At 49.2% G+C, this 17799-nt stretch overlaps 1 protein-coding gene across 20 annotated transcripts in view; it reads right to left on the bottom strand.

The window, feature by feature from the left end:
• Positions 1-12849: 12849 nt before the first annotated feature.
• Positions 12850-17799, bottom strand: part of CREM (cAMP responsive element modulator) — an 81811-nt gene continuing 76861 nt past the window's right edge. For 16 of the 20 annotated variants that reach the window (XM_037890975.2, XM_037890993.2, XM_037890994.2 and 13 more), the window contains one exon: positions 12850-13967. In XM_037890975.2, coding sequence (XP_037746903.1) covers positions 13823-13967 — 145 coding nt within the window. In that variant the 3' untranslated portion in view covers positions 12850-13822. The remainder of the gene's footprint in view (positions 13968-17799) is intronic. The other 4 variants (XM_037890977.2, XM_043541480.1, XM_043541482.1 and 1 more) reach the window with 1 other exon arrangement.

Genomic DNA, 17799 nt, shown 5'->3' with positions numbered 1-17799 from the left:
AGCCGCCAGGTAGCTTCGGCGGCCGGATCCGTATGGGTCTCCTGCAGGAAAATCACAGAGTACCCCTCCTCCCGAAGGAGAGCACCTGGCACCTGCGGAGACCCATCCTACAGCCCCAGGTGTTTAACGTGGTGATGGTGAGAGGTGCCATGAGGAGGGCTGGGGGGGATCCTCACCAGCAGGGATGCTCGTGGTCCCCAACGGGATGCGCAACAGTCCGTGACGTACCCCGTAGGTAAGTAGGGAGTCACGGAAGAGGCGGACCTGCTGGTAGGCCGCGGCGGCCTGCTTCCTGGTCCTTTTACCCTCCCCCATAAGGGCCCTCACGGCCCGGAGGATGAGATGGAAATCCCCCCATCGCTGCAGGGCGAGCTGCACCTTATTACGGGAGCCCCGGACGTCCTCAAGGAACTCCCGCAGCTTCTCTTGCAGCGTATGGGGGGCCGGGGTCACTAGCCCCCGACTGTCCTCCGGAGGGACCACTGACACAGCCCCGTGGCCCACCGAAATGGGCAGGCAAGGGGCAGACCCCCGACGTGGCGCCCGATGGGCTGGCGCCACGCAGCCCCCCTCAAACTCTGGCTTGATTGGGGGCGGCAGAGGGAAGGTAGCAGCCCCTACTGAGTCAGGACTGGGGAATACAGAAGCCGCTCCCTGGGGGCCATCCTCTAGGAACTGGGAAATAACGGCCTCAGGGGCGGCAATGATAGCATGGGAAGTGGAGGGGGCAGGGACGGGGTTGACATCAGGGGCAGGGCATAGGGCCAGAATAGGGACAAGGCAGGGATTGGGTGCAGAGCCAGGGAGAGGGGCAAAGGCAGGATCCTGGGCCTCAGGAGCCAGGCTGTTGGGAAATGGCCCCTCTCGGTCGGGCTCTGGGAGCTGGGGGCGGGGCAGGGGGCCCTCCATGACACTGGGCTCCGGCACCATGGCCGGCGGAGTAGCCACAGCATCGTTTGTGGGGTCCCCAACCGGGAAGGAGGTCAGTCGCCCCACGCCCTCGAGGGGCAGCCCATGGGGCTCGGGTCCCTGCCACACTGCACCAGCGGTCGCCTCGGTGGGCTCGGCGGCCAACAGCAGGGTGCCACCCACGGCTGGGTAGATGGAGGAGCCCGGGGATCCCTCGGAGGCGGGAGCAGAAACAACGGTTAGGGGAAGGGGACATGGGGAAGGCGGGGCCAGGGTGAGGTCGCTCAGATCGAGGCCCGCTAACAGAGGGTCATCCTCCCCCTGGGTGACTGGGGTCAGACCCAGGGCCTCGATCTCCTCGTAAATGGAGGGGAGCTCTCCTTCCGCCACCCCGGAGGTCTCCCCACCAGTGCCCGAAGCGACACTCGCCCCAAGGCTCACGGGGGTTCCGGATGGTAACGGGGTAGGTGGGGCTATATCGGGGTCCTTGGAGGGAAGGGACTCCAAGAGAGGGACAGTACTGCCATCCCATGCTGCCATGTTTTCCCCAGCCGGCACCAGGGGATGGTATGCGCCCGCGGGCAAGGCAGAGGGCTCGGCATCGGCGCCCCCCCTTCTGGTCTTCCGGGGGGCTTCCGCATCGGTGGAAAGGAGCGGAGCTCGAGCCTTCCATTTGCCCCGCTTCCCCTGGACTAGGGCCCAGCCCTCCATGGCATCATCGGGGGGCCGGCTAACAGTGGTCGGGTCAGGGGGCAAGGACGATGGCTCAGGGACCGTGGAAGGCAGCAGTGGGGCGGAATAAGGGAAGGAAGATTCCCCCTAGGGCGGGCCCTCTCCCATGCTTGGCGGTATCCCTGCCGCACCCTCCTCTAGGGGCCCCGCCGAATTGTAGGCAGCAGAGGCGGGGCTCTCCTGCTCGTCTGGGCGTGCTGGGGGGAGCGCCCCTTGGGCCCGAGCAGGAGCAGCGATGCACTGAGTGGGACGAGAGGCGGCTTCGGGTGCCGGGCAGCCAGGGGCGCTGGCGATGACGGGGCCAGCGCCCTGCCGGGGCTCGGGGGTCCCGGATGCCTCTCCTTGCCGGGCCAAGGGGCAGTCCCTCCGGACGTGCCCCATCGCCCGGCAGAGGTAGCACCAGGCCTCCCCCGTGGAATAATGCACCCGGTAGTGGGCCCCCTGGTAGGGGATCAAAAAGGACCCCTCAAGCGCCTCTCCATCACGCGCCGCTGGCAGCAGTTGCAGCTGCACTTGCCGGCAGAACGAGAGGACGTGATGGAGGGCGGGGTCCTTGCAGCCCAAGGAGAGAGGGCTCAAAACAGAGATGGGCTTCCCCAAGGTAGAGAGGGCAGGTAACAGGGCGGCACTGGGAAGGAAGGGAGGGACGGAAGTCAGGACCAGGCGGACACCCAGGTCGTCCAGCGGCTCCAGGGGGACGAACACGCCCCCCCCCCACCTCCAGGCCCTTCTCCACCGCCTCCTGGGCGGCGGCCTCCGATGCCAGGAAGAAGACCACCTTCCCGTACATTTTGGAGGCCGCCACAATGGCCGTGGGCCCCACCATCCTCGCCAAAGCCCGCACGTACGTCTCCACATGGGGCAAGGCGGGCACCAGGAGGCAACGGACGCCGTGCTTCCTGGTCATGGTGGGGAAGGGGCCCCGGCCGCTATAGCTGGTAGCGGAGGCGGTGGGCGGGAGAGATGACGTAGCGGCAGGCAGGAGGGCTGCCGCCACGTGGGCGTACGCCCTGGGGGCCGGGGGAGGGACACCCGCAGAGCTGGTGGAGGGAGCAGCAGGGTGGGATGCCGCAGCCGGTGGCGGGGCTGCGGCAGTGAGGGCAGTCCCTGCCATGGAGGGCCTGGACTTTTTGGCAGGGCCCTTCCCCTTCTTCCTACCCTGGCCCTTCCTGCCGGCTGGGGGGGCTCCCCCAGAATCTAAGGGGGGGAGGGACGTGGCAGCAACGGAGGTCACCCCGGGGCCCGCCGCTGCCGGCGCCCCGGCGGTGGCGGTGGCAGATGGTTGGCAGCGGCGGTTGAGGTAGAGGCTTGGGGGGGGTGACGGAGGGGTAGGCGGGGGAGGGGTATCTAGGGCTGCTGGAAGGGCTCCACCTGTCATGTCCCCCACCATAATGAGCAGGGAGGGAGGGGAAGACACCAGAGAGAGGAGGGGAAAGGGGTGGCAGGTCAACCACTCCTCCCCACTAGGCTGCAGGCAGGGGAGGAGGGCGCCAAAAGGGATGGGCTGGACAGGGGGGCTTTCGAGGGCTTGCAAGGGACAGTTACCGACTCAGGCTAGGAAACCGGCTCCTCTAGCTGCACTAGGGGAGGGGGGTCATAACATTCGGGGAGTGCAGTGAGATCGGGGCAAACTCAAACAGGGGAAGGGCACAAGTGCATGGGAGGGGGCATGCGCACTGAATAAGGGGCCAATCAGGGCAGGGGTATCACATGGGGAGGAGGGAGAACCAGGCTGGAGGCAGGACAGGGAACCTAGGGGCTGACTTCAGAGGCAAGGGCGGGGCAAACAAGCAAAGGCTGCAGAGGGAGAAGGGCGGGGCAGACAAATAAACTGAAGCCAGCGAGGTGCTGGGGTAAAGGGGAGGGCAAAAAGGCTGCAAGGGGCAAAATGGGGCAGGGAGCCAGGGACAAAGCTGGGGGTTGCTGAAGGGGGTCAGTCCAGGATGGGTCGGGGGGCACGTGCGCCCTGGTGCGCTCGCAGAAGAGTCAGTGCGGGCTGGCTGCTGCTGCTGCAGGCCCAAAAGGTGCTGAAAGGGGGCAGCAAGCCAAGCAAGTAGCGGAGTCCCAGAAGCAGGAGCTGGAGGCAGATGGTAAGTTTCCACTGGGGATGGTGGAGGGGGCAGCGCCGATGGTGGTGGTGGTGGGGGTTGGGGAGGACACACTGATGGACTAGGGGGCAGGCTCCACTCCACACCCCCGTGTCCCCACAAACACAGTCAAAACCCCCACCACAACAGCACAGTCCAAAAGTTACTCAGTCTTCTGGCCCCCTCCACAATGGTCTGCAGAGTCCTTGTGCGCTCCCCCAGCAGCAGATGGCCTCGTCATCTCCTCCGTCGGGGTCCAGCAGCTCTCAGGCAGCAGAAAAGGCAGCAGCAGCAGCCCGGTGGCTAGGCAGGCAGAGAGGACCCCTCACAGGTGGTGTTGATGGTGGTGGTGGTGTCCACAGCAGCGGTAGCAGCATCGGCTGGGGTAGGGGTCCTTCACTCCCCCCCTCTGGGGAGCGGGCGAGCAGCCCCCCCCCAAAGGGGCTGCAGTTGGAACAGTAGCAACAGCACCCAAGGGTGGGTGGGGGAGTCCAGCAGCTAGCCAGCAACCAGGTAGCGGAGAAGGGTGGTGGGTGGGTTGCGTCCGGCCCAGCCAAGGGAGCAGCTGGAGCAGGGGCAGTGGCGGCAGCAGCAAGGGCCCAAGGCCCAGCAACAGGAGCAGCAGTCTTCCTCCTTCCTCCAGGCCAGTCAGGTTCAGCAGAGGAGCCGAAGACGGGTCTACTGGCCACTAGCTGAACAGGGTTCTGTTCCCTGACTGACCAGAGCAGGGGCTGCTCCAGGCTAATGAGAATACCTGACTCCAATTAACCTGTAAAGAGTCAGGTGAGGCCATTAAGCTAATGTGACCACCTGACTCTAATTAAGGTCCTCTGATACTATAAAAGGGCTCACTCCAGTCAGACAGAGGAGAGCCAGGGGAGAGGAAGTGTGGCTGAAGGGCTGGTTAATGAAGGCACCCTCAAGCCATCGGTAAAGGAGCCCTAAGATAAGGGTGATGAAGAGAGAAGTGGGAGAGGTGTGGGGAAGTGGCCCAGGGAAATGTAGCAACTCTGGCAGTGAAAGGTCGGCTGCCAACAGCTGCTGCCATTAGGGTTCCTGGGCCGGAACCCAGGGTAGAGGGCGAGCCCAAGTTCCCCCTAACCTGCCACTTCAGAAACACCTCCTGGGAGGGGAAGACAGGCCCCTGTAAGGACAGGAGGCTAAACTGTTTGGGAATAAGCCCATAGAGACAACGCAGACTGTGGGAGTTCTCTCACCAACCTCCTGGCTGGCTTGTGATGAAAAGGGCTCAGTAGACTGTAACCCTGGCCCTAGAGAGAGAAGAGCTATGTGGAGGGTCATATTGAGCTTCAGAGGCTAGCATAAACCGCCTAGAAGTGCGGGACCCATGGGGACAAGGACAGAGCTCTGCCACAGTTGAAAAAACGAACTCGGGATGACGTTTGCCGAGCTCATGCAGTCCTCCCGCATGGATAGGGCCCAGTTGAATGTGTGGAAGCAAACAATTGCGGAGTCGCATAAAGCGTTACATGAATACGAAGAGAGGAGGGACATGCGCGATGAGAGCAGGCAGGATGCTATGGTCAAGCTCACGGGGGGAGCGAACTGACATGCTCTGCTGTATGGCGGATCTAATGCAGGAAAGGCAGCAAGACCACAGACTGCCGCTGCAGCCCCTGTATAACCGCCCTCCCTCCTCCCCAAGTTCCATAGCCTCCTCATCCAGATGCCCAAGAACATGGGGTGGGGCGGGGTAGAGGCTACGGGGACCCACAGAGTCAACCCCAGAGGATTGCACGAGCAGCAGAAAGCTGGCATATCTGAAATTTTAATTTTAATTCTGGACTTGTCCTCCCCCCCCCCAATCTAGCTTCTGATTTCCCTCAATGTTTTGTGCAACAAATAATAAAGAATGTTTTTTAAACAATTGCAACTTTATTTCCTTTCATATATATAAGGGGCGGGTAATGTTAAGAGAAACAAACACAACTGTAACACTGTACCCTGGTCAGTCATGAATCTGGCTTTCAAAGCTTCTCTGATGCGCAGCACTCCCTGCTGCGATCTTCTAATCGCCCTGTTGTCTGGCTGTGTGAAATTGGCTGCCAGACGAGTTGCCTCAACCTCCCACCCGCCATAAATGTCTCCCCCGTACTCTCACAGATATTGTGGAGCACACAACAAGCAGCAATTACAATTGGAATATTGGTTGTGCTGAGATCTAACCGAGTCAGTAAACTGCGCCAGCGCGCTTTCAAACATCCAAACGCACATTCTACCACCATTCTGCACTTGCTCAGCCTATAGTTGAACTGCTCTTTACTACTGTCCAGGGTGCCTGTGTACGGCTTCATGAGCCATGGCATTAAGGGGTAGGCTGGGTCCCTGGGGATAACTATAGGCATTTCAACATCCCCAACAGTAATTTTCTGGTCTGGGAAGTAAGTTCCTTCCTGCAGCTGTTCAAACAGACCAGAAATCCGGAAGATGCGAGCATCATGCACCTTTCCCGGCCATCCCACGTTGATGTCGGTGAAACATCCCTTCTGATCCACCAGTGCTTGCAGCACCATGGAAAAGTACCCCTTGCGGTTTACGTACTGGCCGCCCCGGTATTCCGGGGCCAAGATAGGGATATGCGTTCCGTCTATTGCCCCGCCGCAGTTAGGGAACCTCAACGCATTAAAGGCATCCACAATGGTCTGCACATTTCCCAAAGTCACTACCCTTGATAGCAGCTGGTCAATGATTGCGTGGGCTACTTGCATCACAGCAGCCCCCACAGTAGATTTGCCAACTCCAAACTGATTCCTGACTGACTGGTAGCTGTCGGGCGTTGCAAGCTTCCACAGGGCTATGGTCACTCGCTTCTCAGGGCTTCTGCACTTCTCTCGCAGTGAGGGCTGCTCTCATTTTGGTGTCTTTGCGCTTCATGGCAAGGGACAGCAAGTCACAAAGTTCCATGAAAGTGGCCGTACACATACAAATGTTTCGCAGCCACTGGGAATCATCCCATACCTGCAACACTATGCAGTCCCACCAGTCTGTGCTTGTTTGCTGGGCCCAGAATTGGCGTTCCATGGCATGAATCTGGCCAACACCACCATGCTCTCCCAATTGCCCCATGCCGTGCTTCTCGGAATGTCTGTGTCCACGTCCTCATCACTATCATAATCTCGCTGTCGTCACTTCCTTGCCAGGTTTTGCAGGTACTGCACATACTGCTGGATAATGCGTGAGGTATTTACAATGGTCAGAACTGCAGTGGAGATCTGAGCGGGCTCCATGGCTATGGCGCCTGCACGGGTAATCCTGGAAAAAGGGCGTGAAACGTAGGAGAGCAGAGTGGCAGCAGAAGAGGTGCTGTTCGGTTCACGGTAGCTGAAAAAAGGCGGTAAATGGTTGTTTTCTGTAGCTTTCATGGAGGTGGGAGCCCAGGACAGACAACATGGAGAAACTTGGAAGCGCTGCAATAGCGGGAGAGCAGAGTTGGCGGTGGAAGCTGTGCTGCTCGGTTCACGATGGCCAAGCAGAGTTGGCAGTGGAAGCGTTCGATGAGGAAGAGAAAGAGTAGATAGTAGAGATTACATGGGAAGATGAGAGGAAATGAAAGGTGGATTCATAGTAGCAGGAGAGCAGTGGTGCACCGTCTGCTGAAAGCAGTATGGTGTCTGCACGCCAAAAAGGCACGAAACGATTGTCTGCCATAGCTTTCGCGAAGGGAGGAGCGACTCATGACACACACCCAGAAACACCCGCGAGAATGTTTTTGCCCCATCATGCACTGGGAGCTTAACCCAGAATTCCAATGGGCAGCTGCAGGAACTGTGGGATAGCTACCCACAGTGCACCACTCCGACATTCGATGATAGCCTTGGTACTGTGGACGCACTCCGCCAAATTCACACGCTTTAGTGGGGACACAGAGACTGAATGTATAAAATAGCTTCTGAAAATTTGAATAATTTCAAAATAATTTCATACTGTAGACATACCCAAAGAGTTCTCACCACATGCAAAAGCTACGTAAGACAGGTGAGTGACATCATCTGGGTTCTTCACTGACTCCCCACCCAAGAAGGCTCCTGGAAACACCTGAGGAACACAGAGTGAACTGGGGGAAGTGCTGGACTGAGACTAAAGGGATTTTTAGCCTGTGAATGAAACACCTGGGCATTCCAAGCTGTAAGCAAATGCAGCTTGCCCCTTAAGAATCTGCAGCCTGCTTGTATCATCACTTAGGGTGAGACTTTGCTATTCATTTCCAATCTATATAGTATATTAAGCTCAGTTTGCAGTTTTTTTTATTTGCTAGGTAATCTGCTTTGATCTGTTTGCTATCCCTTATAATCACTTAAAATTTATCTTTTATAGTTAGTACATTTATTTTTACTTTGTCTAAAACCAGTGTGTGGGAATCAGAACTCAGGTTGGAAAGTTGTCACATATTCCTCTCCACATTGAGGAAGGAGGTGAATTTCATGATCTTACACTGTACAGTTCCCTGTGCAGGAAAAGCTGGTATAATTTGGGTTTACACTCCAGAGAGGGTGAATGCCTGAGTAGCTGTGAAGTTCCCTAGTTGGAGCCTTCCTAGGCAGGGGCTGGTCATAGTGTTTGCATGTAACTGCAGCTGGGTGTGTCCCTAGCTGTATGTGTGCTGGTGAAAGTGCAGGCTGGAGCCTGGTGTGGGTTGGGCAGCTTGTCACAGCAGTACTGTATAAAGAGAGCCCAGACTGGTGGGTCAGGAGGCTCAGTGGTACCCCAGTTCCAGGTGTCACCCTGGGGGGGAACCTGTCACACCTCCTTTGGGATACCTGATGCTTGGAGACACGGTGCTTTGCACATCATCACTGTGGTGACCACAGACCTCACCACTATGTCAGAGGTATCCATTACAGCTTGCAGTGCCATCTTGGCTACTAGTTGACCTTCCTTTATTGTGTCTCTTAGCTCCTTTCTGCTATCTTGCAGGAGCTTTGCAAGGAGGGGTTTCACCCTTGGATAATAAGGCCTGTCAGTTGGCCACATGCAGCTGCTGGGAGACACAGGAATATGACTTTCTCCCAGACACATCAAGTACTTTTAGGTCTTTGTCTTTTGGAATACTTTTGCTCAAATTTGATTTCCTGTACCACCAATATAACTAAGGAGCCTGGGGTGTGGTGGGAACAGAAGTTCTCAAAACCCAATGGAGGTAATTGGTATCTGTTCTCAACCCATTTCGCAGTAGGTGTTTCCATGGGAGATGTCAGCCACAGAGCCTTGGCTGGGTCCAGTAATCCCCTTATAAGGAGAGTGATCCTGGCTGGACCAAAAGCTGACAGGATGTTGAATAGCTTATGGGATTTTTCTGATATCTGCCATCTCTATCTCCAGAGTTTTGGCAATCTGCTCAAGGAATTCCTAGAATGATTGCAAAAACGGACAAGGCTTGAAGCCTGTAGGTTTCAAGTCTGCCATATTAAGGAGACCTGTGCAGGGCGAGGATCAATATAGGGAGTGTGTCAATACAGGAGAGTCTGTATAGGGAGGTCTAGCTGTTGGTGCTCAGACTCAAGATGGGTCAATATGATCACAGCCATCAAAGATGAAGGTAATCAAAGATGTTTTCAAGAACTTCAGAAGGTTTGCATAAGATTTAGTCAAAGCTAAGAACTAGCAGGTCTGAAATTGTCCAGGTTCTGTCTCACTGCTGGGGGGTGGGGGGGAAAAGAAGGAACTGAGGGAGGGTCATAGTTGTTCTTGCCCTTTATGCATTCACACAGGAGCACAGTGCACATGCATGGCCTACTCAAAAATTTCCAGACACATGCACACCTACAGTGGGATCCACATTGACACCTATTTGAAGACTTTTTTTTTCATGTCACCAAAACAGGCTGCATGAAACTCCCAGACAGTAATCTAAAGCTACATGGGCTGCAGTAATATAAAATGTATTAAGAATAGAAAGAGAAAGTCAGATTAAAACAAAATGACATTCATAACATGAATTAATAGTCTTACCCTCTTCAAAAACTATTTCAAATAGGTCCATTCCATGTCATTACAGAGAATAACAAATCTTTTCCTTTCCTCAGGAATGTCCATCTTGTCCCTTGACTCTCTCTTTTTATTCTATTCACTCTACTCTTTGGCCAGGGAGCATGTTAGAGAATCTGCCTTTTATCTTAGGTGTCTCATACCATTCCTTCCTTTTTGCTTTGTCCTTCTGGGATGCCTCAGTTGTACCTTGATCAGTCCCCCTGTAACCTCCTCCACAAATATATTTACATAAATGTAATCATGGAGAAGTATGACAGTCTCTTATGAAATGTTCATTATATGTGTCCTGAATCCATTCAGGATTGGATTTGCTGTTTTGAATAGTCAGTTTGTGGTTCCTGTTTTTTCTTTATCACCTCGACAACCCAGATTCCTTCTGTGGGAGCATATACATATAGTTCTCTCCAGTCCCATCCTTGCATCTTATTTCCAAATAAGCATTTCCCTTCTCCAACAGTCATAGGATCTTTGTTCTCTCTTAGCAACCATATATTTGCATGTTAATTGTCCTAGTCAGAGGTGTTAATCTGAAACTGGCTCATTCTGTCTTTAAAAATACAGGGCTAATATTTTTGTAATTCTCAATTAACGTTAATTCTGTGTTATACCAATCCAAATTACAGGACGTTTCTCCATTTTTCTAATCTCTTTCAGTTAGAAGAACCAGTCTTTTTGCCAAGTGGATTTTTCTGAAGGTATAAAAATATGATACCTTTCATTGCTGCAGATAAGTAAATAAATAATCTCTAAATGAGAGTTTTTCATAAGGATAACCACCTATCAGAAAATCCTTTAGGTTTAGCTTCCATTGTTTACCGAAAAATTTTCCCTGTGGAAGAATGAATTTTTAATTACAGAACATATAATAAATGTGTCTTCTAGAACCTTGAACAAAGGAGGGCCCATAGTACAAGCTGTACCGACTTGGAACAGACATGGAATCCATTTGTTCCAGTTTCCAACAGTAGCCAACACCAGATGCTTCAAAGACTGGCACAACCACACAATGCAATTTTGCAATACTATACAGTGAAGGGAGGGAGCTCTTCCAGACCCAGCAGGTGATCAGTTTATGCTTTGTGCACAACCTTTATAATTTTATGCCAACCATCTTAATTGCAGATGTTATGAAAGCACAATAAAATATATTGTCATAGAAAAAGAAAGTGAATTTAAAGTTATTCTTCAGGAATCCTACTACTTTAGTCATTGCCTACACAGTCTGTTATGAGCTCAAAGGCTTGCCCCAGGTCAGCAGGGAGGACTGTACACATTAAGACTGAAGCATGTTGCTGAGTATGGCTCTTCTGAGAACAAGGTCCACTGGAAAGGACATGGAATCAAGAGCTAATTGACCTGTAGCTCATGACTACACTAGAACACAGAATTTGTTTAAGACGGGGGGATGGAATTTAGGAATATAAAAATTTCAGTCCTTCTACTGAGAAAAAACTAGGTATTTGCATTTCAGGGACTTTGAAGTATCAGTTTTGCTGATCCCATTCATGATTTATGTTTTCCATTATAGTAGTGTGCACTGGGAAAACACAGTGGAATGGAAATTTCTTCTCCCAAAAACACAACCTTGTAGTTACTCAACACTGGCTTCTAAACCCAAAGAAATCAAGGCCCTGAGAATTAAGGCCTCTGATGTATCTGCCTGGGATATCCCATTCTCTGAAGTCTAGCTGATCAGATTGCATAAATACTTAATCCAAAGTTTTGGAGCAGAGGGAAACAAACCCATAATTGGGACCCTCCTTCCAGAGGGTGTTGTGGTATCCTCTCGCACTGAGGATATCTCTCCGGAGAGGAAACTCCAGTTATTAGGAAGAGACAGATAATAGTTATGGGGGATTCAATCATTAGAAACATAGATAGCTGGGTTTGTGATGACCAGGAGACCTGCATGGTGACTTGCCTGTCTGGTGCAAAGGTTGCGGATCTCTTGAGACATCTAGATAGACTTATATGTAGTGCTTGGGAGGAATCGGTGGTTGTGGTACATATAGGAATCAATGACATAGGGAAGGATAGGAACTCTTTGGCAGAGGATGGTGTGAAGGCCAAGACTATAACAGGGTTCAAAAAAGAACTAGATACATTCATGGAGGATAGGTCCATCAATGGCTATTAGCCAGGATGGGCAGGGATGGTGTCCCTACTTCTGTTTGCCAGAAGCTGGGAATGGGCAACAGGGGATGGATCACTTGATGATTACCTATTGTGTTCATTCCCTCTTGAACACCTGCATTGGCTACTGTCAGAAGACAGGACACTGGGCTAGATGGACCTTTGGTCTGACCCAGTATGGCCGTTCTTATGGTCTCCCTACTTTCAGTCCTTGCATGAAATCCTGAGCCCCCTGAAGTCAATGGGAGTTTTGTCATTTACTTGAATGGGGGGGTGGGGCAGTTTTACTCACAACTTGGATCTGACACTGAACCATTGGATCACTCCCACAACAGTCTCCATTTTATAAAATAGTCATGTAAACATGTAATAATTTAAGCATTATTTTCCATCAAGGCACAATGGAAAGTTGAATTTACCAGAAATTTCAACCAATTTGGAGTGGATTTATTTTAAAAAACATTCAGCTCTCACTTAAAGGCCATTGTGGAACACCATAAGCCAGCAGAGAGCTAGTGTTGGTTTGAGAGCCTCCCTGCCCCCTCCCCCGCCCCCCCCCCCCCCCCCCCCCAAAAAAAAAAAAAAAAAAAAAAAGAATCTTCAGTCCCTTTTGCCATCTCACAGAAAAACCAAAAAGGATTCCACTTTCTCAGCCCCCATTATAATGAACATCTTGGTCCTGTTCAGAACACTGATCTGTTAGCATTCAGGAGGCAAAGTTAATTCTGATACATAATCCACTAATACATCAGATATTTTGTATAATGCTTGAAGTATAAGTAACAAGGAGCCATCTAACAGATATTTGGAACTTCATCCAGGTGTTTAAAATATTTATATTATAATATTGAAGAGCTTGCTTAAGTTATATAAAATTTATACTAAAACCTTCTCCAAGGTATTTTTCATATCTGACCATCGGATTAAAAACAGTTTAAACGTGCCAGATGTTTAAATGAACAACAAATGCTACAAAGGGTAAACAACATGGTTCTATTAAAAACTGTCTTCAACCATGGCACTCAGTGACAGCAATACAATATTTTCTTGGCAAAGCAACTAAGAAAAATAGGCCATAAATTAATTTATAGTCTAGTATTCTAATACATTTGTGTAATCATAACATACTTTATATAAACTCTTTCCTGAGATACTTTGGGTAGTTTAATTTTGTTGTATTACTGGATGCATTATCTTTGATGATTCACTTTAAAACACCTGTACAATATTTTTGTGTGTAGGACACTATCAATAACACATAAAAAGTAGTAAATGCAAATATAGGGCAATGGAACAGCTCTTATAAATGTTGCACTTTTAACCATGTTACACACACTTGAACATTTGTCTCCTTTGGAAAAAAAATGAAGTTACATCTAAGAATCTACAAAATGCAAAAAAGTATTTCAGGAATGTTAGGGGTGGAGAATAAGATAAATGACACAAAGAAAAAGTCGTAATTCTTATTGGCTAGGTGTTGTCTTCAAAAGCAACTGGACATGTTGTAATCAGTTCACAGCATAATAAATATTTCTACTAATCTGTTTTGGAAGAACAAATGTCTTTTAGGGTTTCAAGCTCTTCTATAAGTTTCTTGTTCTGAACTTCTAGCACTGCAACACGACTCTCCAGACATTTTATGTATTCTTTCTTCCGACGTCGACATTCTTTAGCAGCTTCCCTGCAAAAAGCAGAAGTAAAGAGTGCAAACAAAAACGCCATTTGCAGCTATTAGAAAATGCAGATTGAAGAAAGCTCAGTATAGTATGGAGACCATGACAGCATTCCAAATTTTGGAACAATTTCCCAAATCAGTCTGAAAACACTAAGCAAAACTGGGTTCACAAGGGTCACAAGTGTCCCTTCCTCAAATTCACATGGCAATCTGTAGAATTGCTTCATCTCATGACTTGATTAAAGTTCATAGTAAACAAGGTCCAAGTCAAAGACAGTTATTCTGCTTTATGGCAATAAAGATCTTTGAGGGCCTTGAGTTCCTCAATCAGTGTCTTGTTTTGGTTTTCAAGCACAGCCACACGATTTTCAAGACATTTGACATACTCCTTCTTCTTTCTGCGACATTCTCGAGCAGCTTCCCTAGAACCAACACAAGGCAAATAACTACACGAACAGCCACAACACGGCAAAGACTGGATAAGTGAAATTACCTGAAATCCCTACAATTCCACAATAAATCAATCATACGTCAGACACAAAGAAAGCTAAGCAATAATTGTAGACAATTGCACGATTAAACAGCAACTTAAGACAACAGGAACAGCTTGTTAATTAATATAGTTTGCTCAGCTTTTACAGTACGATGAATGAACTTTTACTCACATGAACCCAGACACACACAGTGGGGACAATAATCAGATGTTAATGAACTGCCTTCAACTGCACTGTTATGATTTAATTACTGCCTTCATTTCTGAAAACAGTATTTTTTTGTTCCCATTACATCCCATTTTGATGTGCTTATGCAGGTATTCGGGGCATCATATTCTGCAATCAAAAAGTTTAACTCCAAAAATGTTACAGAATTACCTTTCAAAACACTTAATGTAGAAGCACCAGATTACATGCCAAGTTTCCATTTAATGTAACCTTGACCTTACTTTTGCAAAACTATGGGCTAGGGTTAGTTATAATTCAACATGGACATAACTGTTTTCTTTAAAAACATTCACTTGTACTCAGAGTTCTGATTCTTCTTTTTATGCAAAGACAACCACCCTTTTCACAAATCTATTCAAAATTCTGTTACATAAAAGTTAAGCAGTTTGGGAAGGATTTTCAAAAGCACTTGAGTTACCACCCAACTTCGTTGGATATTTAAGCACATCTGAGAATCCCACCCCTTAATATTTACAGGGATGATGTTATAAATTGTCATCATATATTAAGAAAAATGCTTTCCTGCATTCTCTGAAGAGGGTGTGAAACTAGTTCAGAAACTGAAGAGAAAAGAATTAAAAAGAAAAGGAAGCAGTATGAAAACACGACAATCGTGATAGAGTGATTTAAAACGAAGATAGGCAAGAGAGCAACACAATATCACGAATGCAATAAGAAAGGACGCAGCAATTCAGTAATGTAGAGATTTACATAGGGGTCTATTTCTTCCTGCTAAGTGCATGCATCTAAATTCCACTGAGGTCAGCAGCAGGTATGCACATGCATAGATGAGAAAACAACACCATTATAGAAGTCAGAGTAATGAATGAAGAAAGCAAGATAGTTTAGCTTATTCTGCACACCAAAGTACATCCCAAAAAATTAAAAAACATATCCAAAGTGACCCAGTGCACCAACTGTCACACCTAAAGCGACCAAAATTGAAGTTATCCTATGGCAGTTTTATTTATTTTGAAAAACATCTTCCTCACAGCATGCCATGTAACAGTCTGCAACAATAATTTCAGAGTACAATAAAAGTTTCTTTTACAGTACACACTGGATAGATACTTCATTACATACCCACCAAATTTAAATGTAGTTTATATTTAAAAAAATACAAAGGAGATAATGTAATTTGTGTTACAGAGAAAATAACTGATTTTAATCACAGAAATATTTTTCATCCTGCAGGATTTATATTTTTGATGTACATTTGAGTAGAGGTTTTGAAAATAATGCAGATATTCGAGTTTCAGACAGCAATAATTTTATGCTTCCTTCCAAAAGAAGCAAGCAGACAGCAACTGTAACCCACATGCTTTATACTTATGTTTGCCAACCCTCCAAGATTGTCCTGGAGACTCTAGGAATTCAGATTAATCTTTAACTAAAGATTATGTCATGTGATGAAACCTTCAGGAATACATCCAGCCTAAACTAGCAACCCTATTTATACTGCATCATCTGACCTTGTTTGTCCCAAGAAGGAGAGAGCAGCAGTGGAGGGGAGACATGGATTTTAGTTAGCATACTGTGCCTCTGCATATGCGGGGAAACTTAATTAAAAGGGCCCAGAAACATTCAGAAATAGGGTGTGGCAGTTACTTAGACATACTCACTAGCTTTTTCTGAAGTTGTATAGGAAGTTTTCATTGTGGGCAATCTGCTTGGTCTGACAGGTCACCACTCTCTGAGAGCTGAACCAATGAAAGCATACTGGGGAAGAACAGAACTGAGAGATGTATCTCCTAAAGGGCTGGGTCCCAATACCTGTACCACTCTGGATCCACAGGCTACAGATTTCTTTTTCACTAGCAACTTAGGAGACCTATTCCAAGGGCTGAATGCTTCTAGCCATGGAGATTTCCAGACTGCCTGTCTGCTGACAGGGTTCTGAAGTATTTGAAAGGACTGAGATGCACCCATTCTTCCCAGGCTCTGAAGAGTCCAGGTGACACATATTACGTATTATGACTACACCATAAAAAAAAACAGTTACTCACCTTCTTGTAACTGTTCTTCGAGATGTGTTGTTCACATCCATTCCAATCAGGTGTGCGCGCACTGCGTGCACAGTTGCCGGAATTTTTTCTCCCAGCAGCTCCCATTGGGTCGGTTGTGGAGCCCCCTGGAGTGGCACCTTCATGGCACTCAATATATGACCCTACCAACCCGGCCCCTCCTCAGTTCCTTCTTGCTGGCTACTCCAACAGAGGGATAGGAGGGTGGGTATAGGAATGGACATGAACAACACTTTTTGAAGAACAAAAGTTACAAGAAGGTGAGTAACTGTTTTTCCTCTTCAAGTGCTTGTTCATATCTATTCCAATCAGGTGATTCCCAAGCTCTACCCTAGAGGTGGGGTCGGAGTCAAGGAATAGCTGATTGGAGCACCGCTCTGCCGAAAGCTGCATCATCTCTGGCGTGCTGTGTGATGGCATAGTAAGAGGTCAACGTATGCACCGAGGACCAAGTAGCTGCCCTGCAGATTTCCTGTATCAGGACCTGGGCCAGAAATGCAGCTGATGAGGCCTGTGCCCTTGTGGAATGAGCCTTAAGAAGCAGGTCTGGGACCTTGGCCAGCTCATAACATGTGCGGATACAGGCCTTGATCCAGGAAGATAATCTTTGAGATGAGATCAAGAGTCCTTTGATGCAGTCCGCCACTGCCACCAACAGCTGGTTCAACCTCCTGAACAGCTTTGTGCACTCAATGTAGAATGCTAACGCCTGCCAAACATCCAATGAGTGCAGCCTTTGCTCTTGGGTACTGTTGTGTGGCTTGGAATAGAAGACAGGTAGAAAAATGTCTTGGCTAGTACAGAATTGTGACACTACTTTAGGGAGAAAGGCCAGTAAGGTCTGAGTTGTACCTTGTCCTTGTGGAAGACCGTGTAGGGTGGGTCAGAGGCAAGGGCCTTGAACTCTGACACCCTCCTGGCTGACATGATGGCGACCAGGAAAGCTACCTTCCATGACAGGTAGAGAAGGGAGAAAGTTGCCAGTGGTTTGAATGGGGGTCCCATTAATCTGGAAAGGACCAGGTTAAGGTCCCAAACTGGAATAGGCTGTCTAACCCAAAGATATAGCCATTCCAGGCCCTTAAGGAAACATCCTACCATAGGGTTAGTGAATATGGAGCGTCCAGACGTGCCCGGATGGAAGGCCGAAATAGCAACAAGGTGTACCTTGATGGATGATGCTGCCAGGCCTTGTTGGTTGAGGTGCAGAAGCTACTCCAGGATGAGTGGAATAGACAGCTGGAGTGCCGGAATGTGATGTTCGACACACCAGCAAGTGAACCTTTTCCACTTGGCCAGATAAGTGGCCCTGGTGGATGGTTTTCTGCTGCCGAGCAGGACCTTTCTTACTGGTTCCGAACACAGGAGCTCCATTGGGTTTAGCCATGAAGCTTCCAAGCTGTGAGATGGAGGAACTGGAGGTCCGGGTCATGAAAGTGACCGTGGTCCTGCGTGATCAGATCGGGGTAGAGTGGTAACATGATGGGAGTGTCCACTGACAGCTCCAG

The sequence above is a fragment of the Chelonia mydas genome, chromosome 2, assembly GCF_015237465.2.
Source record: "Chelonia mydas isolate rCheMyd1 chromosome 2, rCheMyd1.pri.v2, whole genome shotgun sequence".
Taxonomy (NCBI): domain Eukaryota; kingdom Metazoa; phylum Chordata; order Testudines; family Cheloniidae; genus Chelonia; species Chelonia mydas.
Note: the sequence above shows the minus strand (reverse complement) of the source record. Positions and strands in the feature narration are given on the sequence as shown.